A 17,488-nucleotide genomic window follows, 5' to 3' on the forward strand; every position below is an offset into this window, starting at 1 on the left:
TGTTAACACCTAGATTTATAGGGAATATCTTAAGTTATTTTAACCAGTATTTTTTTAAAAATTGTTAGAATTAATTTTTTTGTCCCTCTAGGGCTTGTACATACTATTTGTTTTCACCAGTGCAGGAATACAAAAAGAGAGCAGTAACAAATTTTATAGATGTTGAAAAGAAAAAGGAAAACAAGACAACATGTTTCCTCAAAAATGTATTGCAGACAAAAAGCTTATGATATTGAAGTTTCCTTTTTTCTTTTGTTTTGAAATTTATACATTTCCATTAGTAAATATGCAACCTTACTAAACAATATAATATGCTGAGCGTGAATAAGACATAAGAATATTAAACCAAGTAAAGTAACGGATGATGATTTTCTACATCAAAAGTAGTGGTTTAGGTCACCATAAATTCAGCTCTCTGACATTTTAAACTTGCAGAAATAGCCATTTTATTTTTCTTTGTATGAAATCAATACTTCTTTTAAAAATAGCAACATGCACTTGGACTTAGTCTTCTGAATGATCCTTTGCTTGGGAGAGACTACATATTTTATTAAAACAGTGGCATTTTCATAAAGCAAAACATTTGCCCTAGCATCTGCTTAAAAGAATAAGAAAAATACACAAATTTAATAAGGACACGAACCTTTTTTTTGGCGACATAAAGTAGCAGGAAGCCTGGCCTTTCAGATCAGAAACTGTTTTTGGCCTCTGGAAACCTGGACCATCTCCTCCTAGAGCAGTTTGCAGCTGCTGGGCTAACCCGGCTCTTCCAGGACTGCTGCCTGCTACTCTGCCTGCTCGTCACCAGTACATTTACCCTGGCTGCTCACCTGCCTGCCTGGGAACCAGCCAAGCCCAAACACTTTCCTGACCTGTCTGCGCAGCCATCTGGAAGGGGGCAGATGCCATTATTCAAAAGTACTTTGGTAGATGGCTTTAGGGGCATGAAAAGCTCCCAGCAGGAGCACAGACCATGCCACGTGGTTGGTAAAGCATCTGTCCTTGAAGAAAATGCTGCCTGTCTCAGGCAGCAAGCATAGGATGTGTATGAAAAATGAAGAGAAATACAGTGCCTTGGGGGTGGGATGGTGCCATGGCGGTTTTTCAGCTGCTCCCACAGGGAGAGCACCACCTTGAGCAATAGGGTTCCTCTCCCCTATGCTTGTAACCCTGCACAAAGGACAACTTCTTCCCATCTCTTACATTGGTAATGTCTTACATTGGAAAGCATTTCACAAAGGGAGGGATGAGAATCGATAAGGAAGGGAAAAAGTCAAAGCAAATGCATGTCTTTAAGTAAATGCAGGGGGAAGAAAAGGTCTTTCTTGCATGACCCTGCCTGCTATCTTGGAGCATAAGGTGGAGTGCTAAATTCTGTCTCCAGCCCTGCTCTCTCACTGCCTTTTCTGTGGTACCTGTGGATATGTCTGATAATGGTGGCAGTGATGACAGTTGTTAACTGGACAATGTTTTAACACTGCCAAATCCTTTTGCACAGGTCACGGTCTGCCTGGTGGTAAATGGCAGTTGAAAAGCTCTGTGTAACACATTAACAAATTTTTCTGCTGTCCAGACCTCTGAAGTATTTTAAAAGCCTCATTTGAAAGCTCAGGCTTTTCTGCTTCACAGCCCATTTTTTGTTTCTTGTCTCATGGTAATGAATTAACTCTAAGTATGAGTTTCACCCCAGGGAAATGGTTGGCGGGGTCATGCGGGTGTGACCTTTGTAGGAAAGATGAGACTCCTTCCTGTGAAGCTCTCATGAAGTTGGCTTTGGAGTATTTACCAACCACCTATCTCACAGGCAACAGCAGGATTTGGGCCTGTCTTGTTATAGTGAGTAATCAGCTGTAAAGGCATTGATTGGAGTTATTAATTGATACTGGAGCAACAAAAACACCATTTGCCCTAAATGTTATGGAAAGATGACAGCCAACAGACTGAACAGATCTGTTTCTCAGTGATCTCTCACGCAGGGGAGGTACCCAATCTGTCCATGCTGCTTTGGGCCATCAGAGAATTTAGATTTCTATTTAAGTTGCATTCAGTTTTTATTCATATTGGCTTAGAATATGTTTCATGTCTTTCTTTTTTTTTTTTTTTTTCTCTCTTTTCCTGCAGTAATAGTAAAAATCTGTTTTTCTTCCCTAACTATATGCAGGCTGGCATGGCTTTGACTTACGATCCAACAGCTGCTATACAGAATGGGTAAGGAATGCATGTTTTCTTACGTCTTTTTAAAAATTATTTTGAATGTCATCTTCTGTTTTCTCTTTCTGTGGTGAAACTTTTTGAAAAGCAAATCCACTCAGTCATATTTTGTCTGAAGTGTATAATGCCATATTGTCAAGTTCTTCTTTTACTTTTCCTTTTCTTTTTATGCCTTCTTGTTTGCAGTATCCATTTGAATGGGAAGTTGTTTTTCCTAATAGTTTCCATCACTATTTGGCAAATGTCAGTAGATGTCTTTTTAATCTCTCTCTGTCATGAGGTGGGAACCAGTAAAGATTCCCTTTACTGATGGCTTTTGTTAAAATAGCCATTGAAGATTCCAACGTATTTTGGATAACAGAGCTGTTACTTCATCTGGGGTTCTTTCTGTAGGCTGGCTGGCTTCCATGGCATTGTCTGAATAAAAATGCCAGATAAGGAGAAAGCCTTAAATTAGTGTGTAAGCAGATGGGATTTAAGGGTAAAATGCAGCACTCTTCTTTATTTCTCAGCTACCATTTGCTGACACAAGGAATTGCAATTTTATCTCAAGTTGTGCTGTGAAATTACATCAACATATTATTTACCTGCATGATTACATTTCCAATTATTTCATAAGCTAGAAAAAACATCCTTGAAATTTAGCTCTCTTTTCAGCTAGGTTAACAACAATTTGAAGAGAGGCAGAGAGTTCAGCCCTGAACTCTTCGACAGTCACTCTTTGATCAGAGAGATGTATGATATGATTATTAAATTCCATGCATACTTCCACCTGTGTTCTCCAGCTGAAGCGGAGAATTTATTGATATAGATAAGGATGGGTTTATTTGTTAAATATTTGTTAGGTCACTGCTAGCTGAAGCATTTAGGAAAACACCCTAACATTCCTAGTAGTTTAAAAAAAAAAATCAATAGTAATATTCAGTCTGTTTTGCCTAATTTCCCTTTAAATGCAGTAATTTTGTAGGACTCGTGATATTCCTGTGTTGTGGAGGAAGAGGCCAAACACAGAAGAATAGAGAGTTTGTTTTGTAGTTGTGATTTCAGAATCCTCTGCTTCTGTCTCCTTGTTCTGACCTCCAAATGAGTCATTCTTCTCTATTGTCATACTTCTCAGCTGGTAAAACATTATAGTCCATAAATAAAAACATCACTGGTTCATAATCCACCAGTGTTTCATGTGGACAACTAGCTCTTTTTTTCATAGAAATTCCTGCATGTAGGTTGTGTGAATGTTTTGGAAACTGTAGCTTGAAGGATCCTTCGAGACTAATACAATTTTAATTCAAGAATAATTTTTCTTGAATCTTATCTCAGAATCAGACGTTATTTATATCAAAGAGTACCCATGGTGTTCAGGGTGCTCAGGTGGTTTGGTCACTCATTTGTTTGAACATACTGTCGCTGATCATTGGGTAAAGAAATTGTACCCAATGGAGAATTTCAGCTCTGCAGTTTTTAAAAATATTCTTTTATTTTTAAGGCAAGAAATAAATTAAATTACAGTACTAGATATCTCTCTAAGAGAGTGACAATGAGAGTGACACTTTGACATATGTCTTCTTTCTAAAGTGTAAAAATATTTTCAGTTTTACCAGGACTAAACCATCATTCAAAATGCTCTTGTGGTGAGATCTTGATTGTGTGCAGTATCATGAGGATCACCAGGACCCTTTTGGTCCCACAGGATTTTTATCTTCCCAGGCATTCACATAGTAATCTCTACATATCCTGTAGTTTTAACTTTTTTTCTGGTTTTCATAAGCCTCTTTACTTACAGGTACAGTGAAAATCTAACTCAGGAGTTTTATTTTAGTGAAGTCTGGGAGCACCTTGGTGCTTTGCTTGTGAAATGTGTAAGTGTGATCTGTTGCTCGCTGACACAAGACACAGGCATCAGTGTATGGCCGTGGTGAGAGAGACTTAAAGGCTCTTAAGCTCTATGAAGTAACACAGGTTAACTCAGCAAAGGAGCATCTTCCTCACGAGGAGGGCAGTGTGGAAGTGAGCAAAAAGCTGTTGCTGTGCCCACACCCACCCTGTGCCTAAAAAGGTGCAGAATACTTTGTCAGTCATGTGGGCTTAGCCAGTAAGGTTTGCATGGCTCAGTGTCACCCAAAGATCTGTAAAACAAAGGCCTTTTCCTTGTAGCATTCAGCTGGGGTCACCAGTGTGACACTTAGTGAACTGACGCTGGGGATGGGAAATGTAAAGATACCAAGTCAATGTAGTAATTCAGAAGAGGTATGAATTACAAACAAAATTTTTAAAAAAATATTAACTGCACGTGCTGACATTTACTAGAGTTCTTTATAGGGTTGATAGATGCATCTGGATGCATCTAAGTTGCTAAGTCCACACAGGATTATGTGGAGGATGGAAGCCTACTAGAGAAACATGTCTCTGCAGGTGTCATGGGGTAGTACTTAAAATTCGTAGTGCTTTAAGAGGCATGGATTATATTGGGTTTGGAGTTGGGCCATAACCAAACCTCAGGGAAGAATCTGGACTCTTGTTTCCAAATGAAAAGGTAGGTTCTTACTGTTCATGGTGTCGTACTATCACTTTTATTACCATATAACTACATATTTGCCTTGAAAATCTATAGCAGGAATAAAACAAAAGAGAGTGAGAGAGAGGCTTTCACTAAAAATGACTACGATTTTTTCTCCACTAAGGAATAGATTATTTTCTTCTGAGTCTATTACATTGTAAAGCTTGATTCTCCATTTCATTATATTGTTTTTATGCCCATATAGCTCTGTTTAAGCATCTAGTGGAGTTACATCAGCATAAAACTGGTATAATGTAGTAGAGAATCCAGCCCGTAGTGTACCATAGCATTGCAGTATGAGGTACTGAAGATATGGTAAGCACACACTTCAGTAGATAAGCTCTTTTCACTTGGCAACCTCTCTGCACCTTTTTTTTTGTTTTATAATCAGCCTTTTCTGAATTGTGTTTACCAAGATACTCAGGTTTTATTTTGGGGAGTAGTGTGCCTGTTGTAATATGCTATTGATTTTTCAGTTTGTGGCATTAACATTGTTTCAATGGTTTTATGCACTCATACAAAGAACAGGATAGAGCACTTGTACTTGCACTGTAAGGAAGCTCATTTAAAATGTTCCTGAGGCTAGAGTCCTCCTGGCCATTTGACTAAGGTTGCAATGTACTGTATCAGTTTAGTATCTCATATCTGGGGGACTATTTTGTGCATTTGCTGGCCAATGGGCTCAATGTGCAGATAGGTCTTTTCCAACTCAAACATCTGACTGTGTGCCTTGTTGCAACAGAAAATTGCTGCCTTGATAATGCTTGGTAATACTCTTACATTATGTGAGCCCCAGGATACTATTTATGAATCTAACTTTTTCAGTACTGCCCGCAGGCACGAGGCATGAGCAAATGGTGTTTATTACAGTGCAAATAGGATCTTGCTCTTGCGCAGATTCTGTCTGGAAGCTTGCATGTTCCCCAATAGAATGGGAACCATATGGATTTTTTTTCTACTTTTTGGCAGGGAAATAGCGGCCAGACACTGCAGATAGTGCAGTCCCCAAATGTGAAGGGAGGGTTGGTGTAGCAGGGGAGTATGTGCTTTGTCTGTTAAGCAACAGAAACTGTTGTTAAAGCACTGCCTCTGTGTGCCTTATGATGCACTGGAAACACACTTCTTTCTAACAGCGCTTAAAAATGTGTTCTTTTGAGCTCCTTATAAACCCCCCCTCAGGAACTTCCAGGAGCATCTTTTTGCCTACTAGTGATGAGTTTCCCCTGTGCTTATGGAATCTAGACATGCTGAAAAGGTCTATTTTTAATACAAGGGCAATGTCCATTTTGCCTTGCCCTTGCTGCCTGCATGCTTATGCTTCTGGCGTTGCAATTGCAGCTGAGGAGCAGGGACGCTGTCTTGCACCTGCAAGAAACTTCACGGACCATTGTTAGGATGCAAACTGCATTCTCAGAAAATGCAGCTGAGCCTTTTGGAGAGCTCTCCTTAGAGCTCACAGGTCAACTACCACGAAGCCTACAGCTCTCAAAATACCTAGTGCACTTCAATGCCAGGAAACTTGGAGGCATAATTTAATACATCTAAAATGAGTCAAAGCCAGTATAATTCATATCTCTTTCCACTCCTCTTTCTGATGCAGATATTCTGATGACTGAGAGTCCTTTATTCCCTTGAATGAACTTACAAATGCATCTTCCACCTCATTTCACCTCTCCCTAAGCCTAAAGAAAAAAAAGAAGGTAAAGCCTAAGACTGAATATAGCAAGGTCCTCAGCTGCAGATCCTGTTGGCATGCTCTAGGGTTTGTGCCAGAACAGGCCACCCTTGTTCTTTGTTCCCCCTGTCTTTTATTAGATCCCCAGCATGTCTCTTAATGCCAGACATATGAGGATATTAGCCCATTTGTATGTAAAGGGAATTTAGCGTGATGCCTCAGTGTCCCATGGGTGAGGGCATGTTGAGCCCTCTTTGTCAATGAGCCCTGCCCTGGCAGCAAATGACTCCAGCAGTGTGGTAGCTTGAGCATCCCATACCTGAGTGTGGCTCTGCTTGAGCCTGTCCCCAGCAAGGACACCTCTATCCTCACCATACCACTGTACTTCACGTGTGGCAGAGACATCCCCATCCTTTAGTATTAGATCCTTTTGGCCACAAGTGGCACTGAGGAAGGATGACAAGCCTTTGTCTCTTGATGTAAGAGATTCCTGACTGCAAAATGTTTTCTCTACAGCCTGTTGCAGTGACTGAGATTGTTACATTTGATTTTATTATTATTGTTATTATTATTATTATTATTATTAAAACTGAAATATATGGACTGGATTTTCTTGCATTTGCATCATCAGAGTTTCTTCCTGTCTCTTCCTTGATGCCCTTGTGCATGAATTTTCCCAATACAGCTGAGTGTCCTGGTAGTATGTTTTATTTGATGCTTATTTGAGAGCATTCCAAATGGCATCAGATAAACGGCATTGGCAGGGGTGTTGGAAGGGCTGTATTTTCCACATTACCATAGTATATATTCTACAGGCTTATGTACTATTCAGATAACTGCATCTCTATGCTGAAACTGAAATGGCAAGCTGTCTGTCAAGTTCTTGGCTTAGCACACATTTTCTGTAAATTTGTTAGTATTTGCTAGGATTTATTGGAGAGTTTATTCCAAAGAGTCAGCACTACTTCCAAATGGAAAGTTGTTTCTTCCCTGTACTTGTCTTTGTCCAAGCAGTTCATATGTGGTTGTGAGTGTGAGCCCAACATCAGTACCAGGTTTATGAACAGAATGAGAACAGAATGAACAAAACTGTGTGGTTTTCTCAAAAGAGTTCTGGTTTTATATTATCTTTTAGCTTAAGAGGTTTATATGTATTTCTATACATTCCACATTTTACCCATAGACTAAATTCTGTCAGTCTGCCATTGACTGTTTTCATCTGCTGCACACATTTTTTAGTTGATCCACTTAGCAAGAGCATGGCCCAAGAGATTTCTGGTTAACATTGATCTGGGGGAAGACCCCTGTAAAAGGAGTTAGATAATATGCGTTGTGCTCGTGCCTTAGATGAACCTGTCTAGTGGTAAAAATCCTTTCTCCCATGATGTTGTGTGATCTTAATATTTGGTGTAAACATGGAGATACAAATACCTCTAAGTTCTCATAATAGGATATATATAAAATTGGGCAAAGGCCCATTTTTAAAATAGTCTCTGTGCGAGCATTGTGAGGGCAGATAAATGGTCCTAAAATAGCATTATATTTCTATTAAACAAAAAATCACTCAGATGCCACCTGCTGATTTTGGCATTTTAAAATCTGATTTGGAATAGAAAGAACAAATTATTGCTTCTCTGTCTCCCTCTCCCCTCCTAACTTCGAATGTTTCTGCCCAACATTCAAAGACATCAGCCTGTTTTTCCAAGGCTATTGGTTGAAGTCGGTGGTTATTTGAGCCTGCATCAAGAATGAATGCATCCAGTCTGAACTAGACTGATTAGTACTAAATCTGTGATGCCAGGGTGATCAGGAAATAGAGCACTTGTACAAACACCAGTAATGATTTTTTTGTTGCTGTTGCATAGCTCTCATGGAAATCTACTGTTGATTGCCTCAGAGTAGGGAGGGGAAAAAATATAAAAAGAGAGAGAATGCAGTCCACTTCACTCTGCAGAATCTTCTGTTGCTTACTGGTGCATCCTATATGAGAAGGATCTACATGAGGTTTAAATCAGACAAAAGAACACTGCACATAAGTGTTTCTCTCTGAGTCCAAAATACCGGCATTTGGACAACTGTAAGACCACAAACATTCTTTTTTTAAGCAATTTTATTGTTCTGGCTTACAGTTAAAACTGAAAAGAGGGTAAATGCAGAAATCTTTACAAGCACACACATATTAAGTACTATCTCAATCCAGCAGTAGTGATATTTTCCAAGTGATAATTTTGTCAATAATCATTAACCCACAGGGAAGGAGAAAGAATATAACATTTATTACCATAAAGCAAGAGATTGTGCAGCTTCTGTTCGTAGCATGCAACAGTGGAAATAAAACCAAGTAAATCTGAGATTTTCAGTGCTGCCTGGGGCATTTAGCCTCATAATTCCTGATACATTTCACCAGGAAAGGAGCGTTTTGCTCTCTGCCTAGATGAATATGAAAATTTCAGCCAGAGTTTTTGTAGCCACCCCTTAATAAAATAATTCAGGCATGTATATAGAATGTGTTATTCTCAGCACTGAAGCACTAGGATATGAAAAGAAAACAGTAGCCTGTGTAAAAATGAAATCGGTAATGTTGTCTTCAATATCGTGTAAGAAATTTCCTTTCACTAGCTAGCACTCTGGAAAATCAGCTGTCTTTGCATTTCAGATAATTGCTTCTTGTATTGTGAAGTTCTATATTTGTGCTAGTTGAAGTGAAAAAAATATGCTTTGTGTAAATATTCCTCCTCCTTTCCATTTTCAAGATCTGCTCAATGGAGCCATCACATCTTTTTTATTGTGGTTTTGGAAATAGATGGACATAATTACCTGTGTAGACTCTTTTTGTCTTTGCCCAGGAGGCAGTGAATTATTTAGTCAGAGCCTAAGTAGTCAAAAGGTTCAAAAAATCTCGCTTTTGTTCTTTGTTTGCAGATTTTATTCCTCACCGTACAGTATTCCAACAAACCGCATGATTCCACAGACATCAATCACGCCATTCATTGCTGCTTCCCCTGTCTCTACATATCAGGTACGTCAGATTTGCGCTTGTCTACTGTGTTTCCCAGTTAATTATGTTTTGGATGTGGATGTAGGCAGAGTGTATACCACAGAAAATTGTGTAAGTGCTTGCACTCTTGAGTCACGCTTATAACAAAGGGCTCTCTAGCAGTATTCAGGTATCATTGGGTAGAGTTTTAAGTGTTTCCCACATTCTTTACAGCAGTAATGAAAGCCACTGTAATTCTTAATTTCAATCAGCTTCTCTGATAAACAAAATTTTGTTTAATTACCAGTTTACAACACCAGAAGCTTGTCATTCTTGTTGAACTGTTTCCTCATTTTGGCTCCCCTTCATTAGCCAAATTTTTTTTTAAGTGTTTTTTCTAATAATTTATGTTGACTGCATTATACTTCGACCTTTTGACCTCAGCTGTATTTTTTCCAGTAACTGCATCCTTTAAAAGCACTCATTTTTATACAATAATCCCTGACAAAGCAAATTACTTGAGGATAAGTGTCCTCAAATCGTTCTTTAGTCTGCTACATGCCATATCATTCAGAATTTCTCTTTTCAGCATATCCCTCTCAGATCTCCACTGGGAAATTATTGTCTTGTTTTGGCTTTCTGAGATGGAAGTCAAACCCAGATTGTACACTTTTATTATTAGCCATTCTCTGGGAACATATTGCTTCACAGAAGCTGGTCATTTTCTATACATTTTCCAATTTTAGTTATTTCTCTCCTGTGCCATCGGTGCTTTTCCAGCCCTGGGTCTTACCTGAAATAAGCTACCCAAACTTACAAAGCTGCATGGTGGGTTGTTCTTAACGTCAGGGTTGGTTTGTTGTGGGTGGGGGGTTGCTGATGGTACGGTACTGCTTACAGGTGATTCTGGGGGGGTAACTGTGCTTTAAACTTGATTTTCAAAGAGAGATTATTCTTGTCATTCTCTTTGACTTTTGTGTTATTTTATTTTAGATGGCTATGTAGCACTTGCCAAACAAAAGTTGTTTTGATGAGGTCAGTTCAGTAAATTTCAGTAATGACAGCACCAAAGAAGAGTCAAAGCCAGAGATACACAAGCGCAGCTCACATGCCGTTTTCTCAGTAGCAAAGCTGGCTTAAGAGCCATACTACTTCCCCCTTATTCAGGCCAATGAGTTCAGGCCACCCAGCTGCTTACTTTCACCACTGCTCCACAGTTCACAGTTGCTCCCTTTTCCCATTCTGATTTGAACCATTGCATCAGTTTGTGATTTCATGTGTTTGCACCAAAACCATTCATTTTTATTTTTTTTTAACCCGTATCATTTTCCTTAGATAGTTTGCAGTGTAAGCCCGAAGGCATTTGCCCTGGCACAGTGAAGGAACTGCAGTGGTGCAAGAGTGGGAGCAATGAGCAGCAGCAAGATGTGCCAGCTCTAGTGTGTTTTAACTCATGGGGATTCACAGCAGAAAATGTTGCAGTAGAGGTGTTCGCATGTGGGTGTGCTGGTTTTAGTTCTAAAGATATTTTGCTAAACTTACTTTTCAACAAAAAATAGACTTTGATAAACACATACAAAGGTTGAAGCACACTGTTATACAGTTAATTCTCAACACTTCCTTCATCAACAAAATCACAGGGCATCTGGAGAAGCGGGACCTTGTAACTTTCTCCTTGTCATGCATGGTCAGTCTGAGGTGCTACACACCCATCTCTGTGACAGCAAGGGAGGTGCCCTCTGGTTGCTCTAGCACAGCTACATCTTTTGTGTACTTGTGTGTTGTGGCGCCCAGATTGATGCAAAAGGAAACTAAAATACACAATTCTTGGGGCTGAGTCTGAGCTATGATAGCATGTGGGCTGCTCACACATAGCATAAGAGGGAGGTATGGCTCAGAGATGCCACCACAAATATGCAAACACTCTGTAATGTGTTTAATTCTTAGTGAAATTGTTATATCCTTGAAATGTATGTCAGTCATAAGGCAGAACAACAAAGACAGACTTTGGTGATGCATATGGAGTTCTGGTGGGAGTAGACCCCAGGATGCTCCAGCTAAGAATGATCCTGTAGGGGCAGACTTCTTAAGCCAGCTTTGCCATGAAAGCTTTCAATTAGAATAAGTTTCAAAAACTCTGAATTAGATTTGCAGTGCTTACTGAAAACAGAATAAGCCATTCTGGGATCTCTGAAAATGTTATACCTTTAAAAGTTCATACAGATACCTTTGAAAATAAACTTTGAACATTTTATGTCTCCTGCACTGTCGGTTGGATGACATGTTCATGATTACACTGATGGATGAAAGCAAACAATGCAAATGAAAAAATAGGAAAACGGAATATTGAAGACTGCTTTATCAGATAAAATGTGTCTCATGGAAGTGGTGCATTCACTGAGACTTCTGACTTTGGTGGAAGACATTATCAAATGAAATACGAAAGTTTTTTCCTGTGTCAATAACTTTATGAAGCGTAAATTAATTTTGTGTTCAGTTATAAGACTTAAGTCTTTTGTCAAAATTAGCACCTTAGTTGTAATAGAGAGAATATTTTCAAGTAAATCTTCGAGTTTTAAACTTTTCAATGCTAATTAAAAGTATTTGATGTGCAGGTCCAGAGTACTTCATGGATGCCTCATCCGCCATATGTTATGCAACCAACAGTAAGTGGATACTTGGTTATGTCTGGCTAAAAGTGCTTCCATTGTAGCCTTGCTCTGCTTGTCCAGCTACATGAAGGTCCTGGGTCATGTAAGAGCAGCCAGCTGCTCCCTGGGTGTGACAAGAACCCTCTGCTGTAAAGATTCTGTTTCTTTAAGGAGCGCCACTTGATTTAGTGGAAAGGGGAGCATGGGCACTGTGTTATCTAATTGCATTGATTGTAAGAGAGTAACAAGTTCTGAAGTGTTGTTTCTGAAGCTCTGCTTCAGGGACTGCAAGATAACTGCATTCCTACATACTTTGAATTGCCAAAATCAACATGTGACCATTCCTTATATGTTTATCCATCAAAAATGTCCTGTGCAGTTTTATATAAAGGATCCTCAGTGCCTCAGTAATGCATTTCAACATAGTGAAGGTGAAACACAACTGTCTTAGAGAGTTTCTACGAAATCTGAATCTCCTTTATGATTTGACCAGTCAACTCTCTTTTTTTGTCCCCCTGAGGACATTGTCATCTTTATCAATTTATAGCTACTTAAGACTGCTTTATGTTTCTAACCAACATTTATTAGAAGTAGTGCAGCTGATTTTTTGTTTACCTCACAGAACAGTTTCAAAGCACTTTGCCTAAATATTAGTGATATATGAGAAGAAAACACCACACTGAATTCCACTATATGCAGGTCACTTTAGTTACATTTCTACCTTTGATGAGTTTCTCAGGTATGGATCCACTTAACAGTGGCATTAATCAGAATTTAAATGTATATTCCAGATGATCATCAATACACTGTTTATACAAGAAGAGTAAAATTAAAATGAAGGTCTATGGCTTAGGATTGTTTGTTATTCATATATTTTGACTTCACAGTAATGTAACTTCTGGTGAGAGTTACAGCAACATGGATATAATTACACTGCATATCTGTTTAGTAGCACAAGTCTCTCATCCCAATTTGCAATCCCGCTTCCACGCCCCTGAGCTCTTTGGAGGCAAGTTCTTCAATTCTCTCACAAGGCAGGGACCACAGTGTGGGACTGACTGAGCACCCAGTTCCTACTGCTGCAGGGCTGCTCCTCTCTGCAGACCGTGGGGGAACTTTCCATCTCGGTGGAGTAAAGCTGTTGCTGTATTCCTTGTAGGGAGATGAAATGTATTGAACAAATTCACAGTTAGCATCAGTCCTGTATTCTAATATTCGGATTTAATAGCAGAGCACAAGAAATCTTAGATGCATGTATATGATGAGTTACCAGACTTGTGGAAGCCAAAGAATCTCCAATTCTTGCAGAAAGACTCCCTTTAAAAGGAAAACCTAAGAACTTTGCCAATCCCAGATTTTGTGTTTATGTGTGTATTTGAGGTTTATTTGACAATATTCAGCAGAGCATTTTTTTGCAGTACTAGAAGAGGTATTTTAGTGTGGTAATTGAATGTATTTACCCCTTGGTAAGGACATGAAGAGAAAACTGTATTTTATAGTGAATGGCACCCTCAATATGCCGAGTTAAATTTGTGTTCATTGTCAACCAGAGAGTCATGTCAAAAAAAGGAAGTGTGATTCTAGGTGGAAAAGCAGAGGGACAGTGGATAAGTGGTGTACCATTTCTGTTCCAGTGTCATTGCTGTCGTGGGTTACTTCCATGTGTTTTCTGTAGCAGTCCTAGTCTCTTCCCATATGTTTCCAAAGATTATGTTCTTAAGAGGACATGAGACATTTAATACAGAAGAAGTATAAAAGCAAAAAGGCAGAACTACCATTCCCTGGATTTTATTCAGAGATGAATTCTTATTCAGAAATGTCTGAAAACTTGTCAGAGTACTACCACACAGAATTCAGGAGACTTCAGAATTAATGGCCTGTTTTGAAAGAAAATAAAGAGTCTGTGTCCGTTTTAAGTTTCTGTAGTTTCATGCCTAACTATAGACTCTATTCTAGGCATCTCCAAAGCTTTAAAAAAAATAAAGAAAAGATTACAGTAAAGTTGGCAGAATTAAGGATGTGAGTTTTTGTAACCCTGTGAGCTGATGAAACCAGGAACTTTCTAATTTGGTTAGCTTTTTGTTTCTTCTTGTAAGTTAGTTTTGCATGTTATTATCTAAATTGCTGCCACTTTACTTCATAATATTTTATGAGATGATTGATTGTGGCATGTGATGTCCCCCTGGAAACCACTGCAGATAAATATTACATTCCCCTTGCCCCAGGAAGGAGAACATTTTGTTAAGCCTCTATTACTCTTTGTGAGTAGAGATGAACTCATACAGAAAGCACAGTTTGAATTGCTCAAACAGTGGTGGTTAATTCTTTGTTTTGATTATGAGTATCCACTAAATCATGTTACTGGATGATTAGCTTTTCATTTCCGACAGAAAGACCTACTTGATATTTATGTATAATTTAACATCACGGAGTGTCCCTCATGACAAAAAGACAGGCAGAACCATGCTGTAGAGGAGACAAAGGGGGTTTTTCGCTCAGCGTGCTGTGCGCAGACCAGGCAGTGTTCTCCCAGACTGGCAAACTTGCTGACAGGAGGGAAGAGCTGTGCTGCACCGCACTACCATCCTGTGTCTGTCTGTCCCTCTTCTCCCTGCCCATCTCGTTGGCCTGCCAGACATTTTGCTCCTTTATTTCCCTTTGTATATCGATTTCAGCCACATTTTCCTGATGTGTGAGTGTGTGCATTCTGTATCCATTTGCTTGGTGGATTAAAAAGCCCACTATAGTAAAAGATTGCATTTCCAATTCCTTCTGTAGCATTTTAACTACAACCAGATAAACCTCTGACCCTAACACGCAAAAATGGCATATATATTAACTGGAAAATATTTGTATATATTGCTTTCCATTCTCACCTTGTTTGTCTTCTTCTGTGATACCCTAAAAACAGAAACCAAGCAAAAATACATTTTCTAAGAAAATAATAGTCCAAACATTTTTGTCCTAAAAGCAGAAAGTCAGATGAACAGACAAGGACTCTGCAGGTATAGAACTGATATTGTGGGGTGATACTAATAAACAGCTACAGATACAATTTTTAAGGGGGTTTTATTTTTGGTTACCAGTGATTTTTGCTGGTCTTACTCTAAGAGCCATGGAAAAATAATATCAAATAGGTTGAGGTAGCATTGCTATTTCTGAATAAATAGTATTAAAAATAAACTTCTGCTGGCATAGTAGGGTCACACATGAAAACTTCTCACATCTTTATGCTTGCACAACCTTCAGGGTTTTGGAAAACAAGATTCCTGAATCATGTGGACATGATGAAAAATTTACCTGGAGGTTCATGTGTGACTCAGACACTTCTGAAAAATGCACCCTTTGTAAACGGAACCTTCACCACTTTTTCCCGTATTGACTGTGCTGTGTCCCAGTAAGAATACCTAAAATTTGGCAGTTTCATTGCTTTGCCATGTGCCCTGGTGCTCTCTCTCCATAGTTGTAAGGGAAGACAAGTTCCAAAAGAGTTATAGCAGTGTGATTTTGGATTAAAATTGGCAAAACATATAAAGCACTGATGGTAGTATAGGCTCAGTTTAGTTAACTATATCTTTCAAAGTACAGCGCTTACTCTTCTGTGTTTGAAATAAGGCTTATATTTCATTACTGCTTCAGGATGAGGATAGATGGATAGTGATGACAGAATGAAAACATAAATGGGATAAGAGTTATTCTGGGGATTTGTAACATTTGCCGTATTATTGTGTTTTTCCTGTAGTCCCTGAAGGCTGTTTGACAGTTCAGGGGATACTTTGAAAAACAAGTTTACATGTCAAGTCACATGTAGACAATCTCATTTTCACTAATGAGAACATTTGTTCAAAATATTTTGATTCAAATCTTTATTATGAAAAATACATGTACTCTTCCTCTTTAAAGGCAATTTTTTTTTAGTGAACCAACTAAAATGTGCTACCCTGGTACTCAGTGTACACACTGGCTTTACACTTATCCTCTTTCATTTACAAGTAAAACTGTGCGACCATAAGTAATCACTGGATATGCACAGATAGATGTTCTTGTCAGTGTAGAATAGTTTCTACATAATAGCTGGAGAAGGAGTATGCCAGTGGCAGCATGAAAGGTGCAAGCAGAGCAGCATATGGAAAAATCTGCCATTGATAATGATAAAGTATGTTGGGGAGAACTTCTGTTCTGGAAGTTTCTCAAGCCCTCACAGTCCTTCTAGAAAGGTCAATGTCTTGAAAAACACCCTTATTATTTTTTTCTGTCATCCTTTCTGTGGCCCATGGCTGAATGTAATCTGTCTGTCTTTAAAAGCATCAACAAAAACATGTCTTATTTCATAAGCAGTGTAAAACCCCTACTTTGGTGAGAAGTGAAGCTGAGTAAGGAATCCAGATTCTTGCCTTTTGATTGTTGTGCATGAATGTAGCATAAAAGGTAAAAATTGTTCAACTGAAATGGATCAGTTTTCATTTTCTCACTAGCAGCTCTGCTGTTCTGGAGAATACCCAAAATACCACAGCAGTTTCAGTGTTTTGATTCCTACGCTCTGGAACAAAGAAGTTCCTTGTGCTCCAATCCATGTCCCTCTCCCAAGACGCCTTTTTCTACCTCACGTTTATTGCTCTACCTTTTTAGTAAACAGAGCCAGGAGTCTATCTCGAGTTTGCCTGTTTGAGTGTAAGAAAACAAAGTGTGTCCTCTGCAGACAGTTGAGTCCTGCCTCTAAGATGAAATGTAAGAATTCAGCTAGCTGGTATGAAAAGTAAACAGGAAATAATCCTTAGAAATTGGAATCTCCAGTAAGTCTTTCAACTTTTAGCTGTGTATTTTTAAGAGATCCTTTGAACATGAACTTACTTGAACTCTTAAGGCTAAAGTGTTTAAAGGTTGAAATAACTAGCCAAATACCAATGACAAAGTTCTGCTGAACAATTTTAATTCCAGTGTTTCCCAAGGCAGAAAACTGAGGACTGCCAATTCTATAACTGATAATCAAGACAGTAATTGGCAATGTTCCTTTGGAGCAGGCAGGCTCACGAGGTCATTTCTGCCTCCCTCTCACCCAGCACTCACTGTATACAGATGTTGTCTCAGTGCTACCTAAACGGGTTTTTCAGATGCAGGTGACCATGTGCTTTCTGACTTTCTTTAGTGCCAGGTGTTGTTCTGGGGAGAGCACTCAGGACAGAAAAGCAGTGCTCGAGCTCAACCAACTTAGACCTCTAAAAGAAAACAGGTTTAAGTGATTCAGCCAAGTTACATCTCCTACGCAAGTGCAGCGGTTTTTGAGTCTGATTATACAATGCTTCTGGAATCATATCAAAGTATTGCTCCAGTCCTTTGTTCTGCTGTTGTAGAAATTAATATGAATGCCAGAAAAAGATATATTTAAGTTAGATTGCCAACATTTTTTGACACTCTGTTAG

At 38.9% G+C, this 17,488-nt stretch overlaps 1 protein-coding gene across 1 annotated transcript in view; it reads left to right on the forward strand.

The window, feature by feature from the left end:
• Window positions 1-17,488, forward strand: part of RBMS3 (RNA binding motif single stranded interacting protein 3) — a gene marked incomplete at its 3' end in the record, with an annotated part of 434,832 nt that overhangs the window by 362,642 nt on the left and 54,702 nt on the right. Inside the window, exons 8-10 of the mRNA XM_082289239.1 lie at window positions 2,162-2,208; window positions 9,363-9,459; window positions 12,033-12,083. Coding sequence (XP_082145365.1) covers window positions 2,162-2,208; window positions 9,363-9,459; window positions 12,033-12,083 — 195 coding nt within the window. The remainder of the gene's footprint in view (window positions 1-2,161; window positions 2,209-9,362; window positions 9,460-12,032; window positions 12,084-17,488) is intronic.

The sequence above is a fragment of the Coloeus monedula genome (genome assembly GCF_965178545.1).
Source record: "Coloeus monedula genome assembly, chromosome: 1".
Lineage (NCBI taxonomy): Eukaryota > Metazoa > Chordata > Aves > Passeriformes > Corvidae > Coloeus > Coloeus monedula.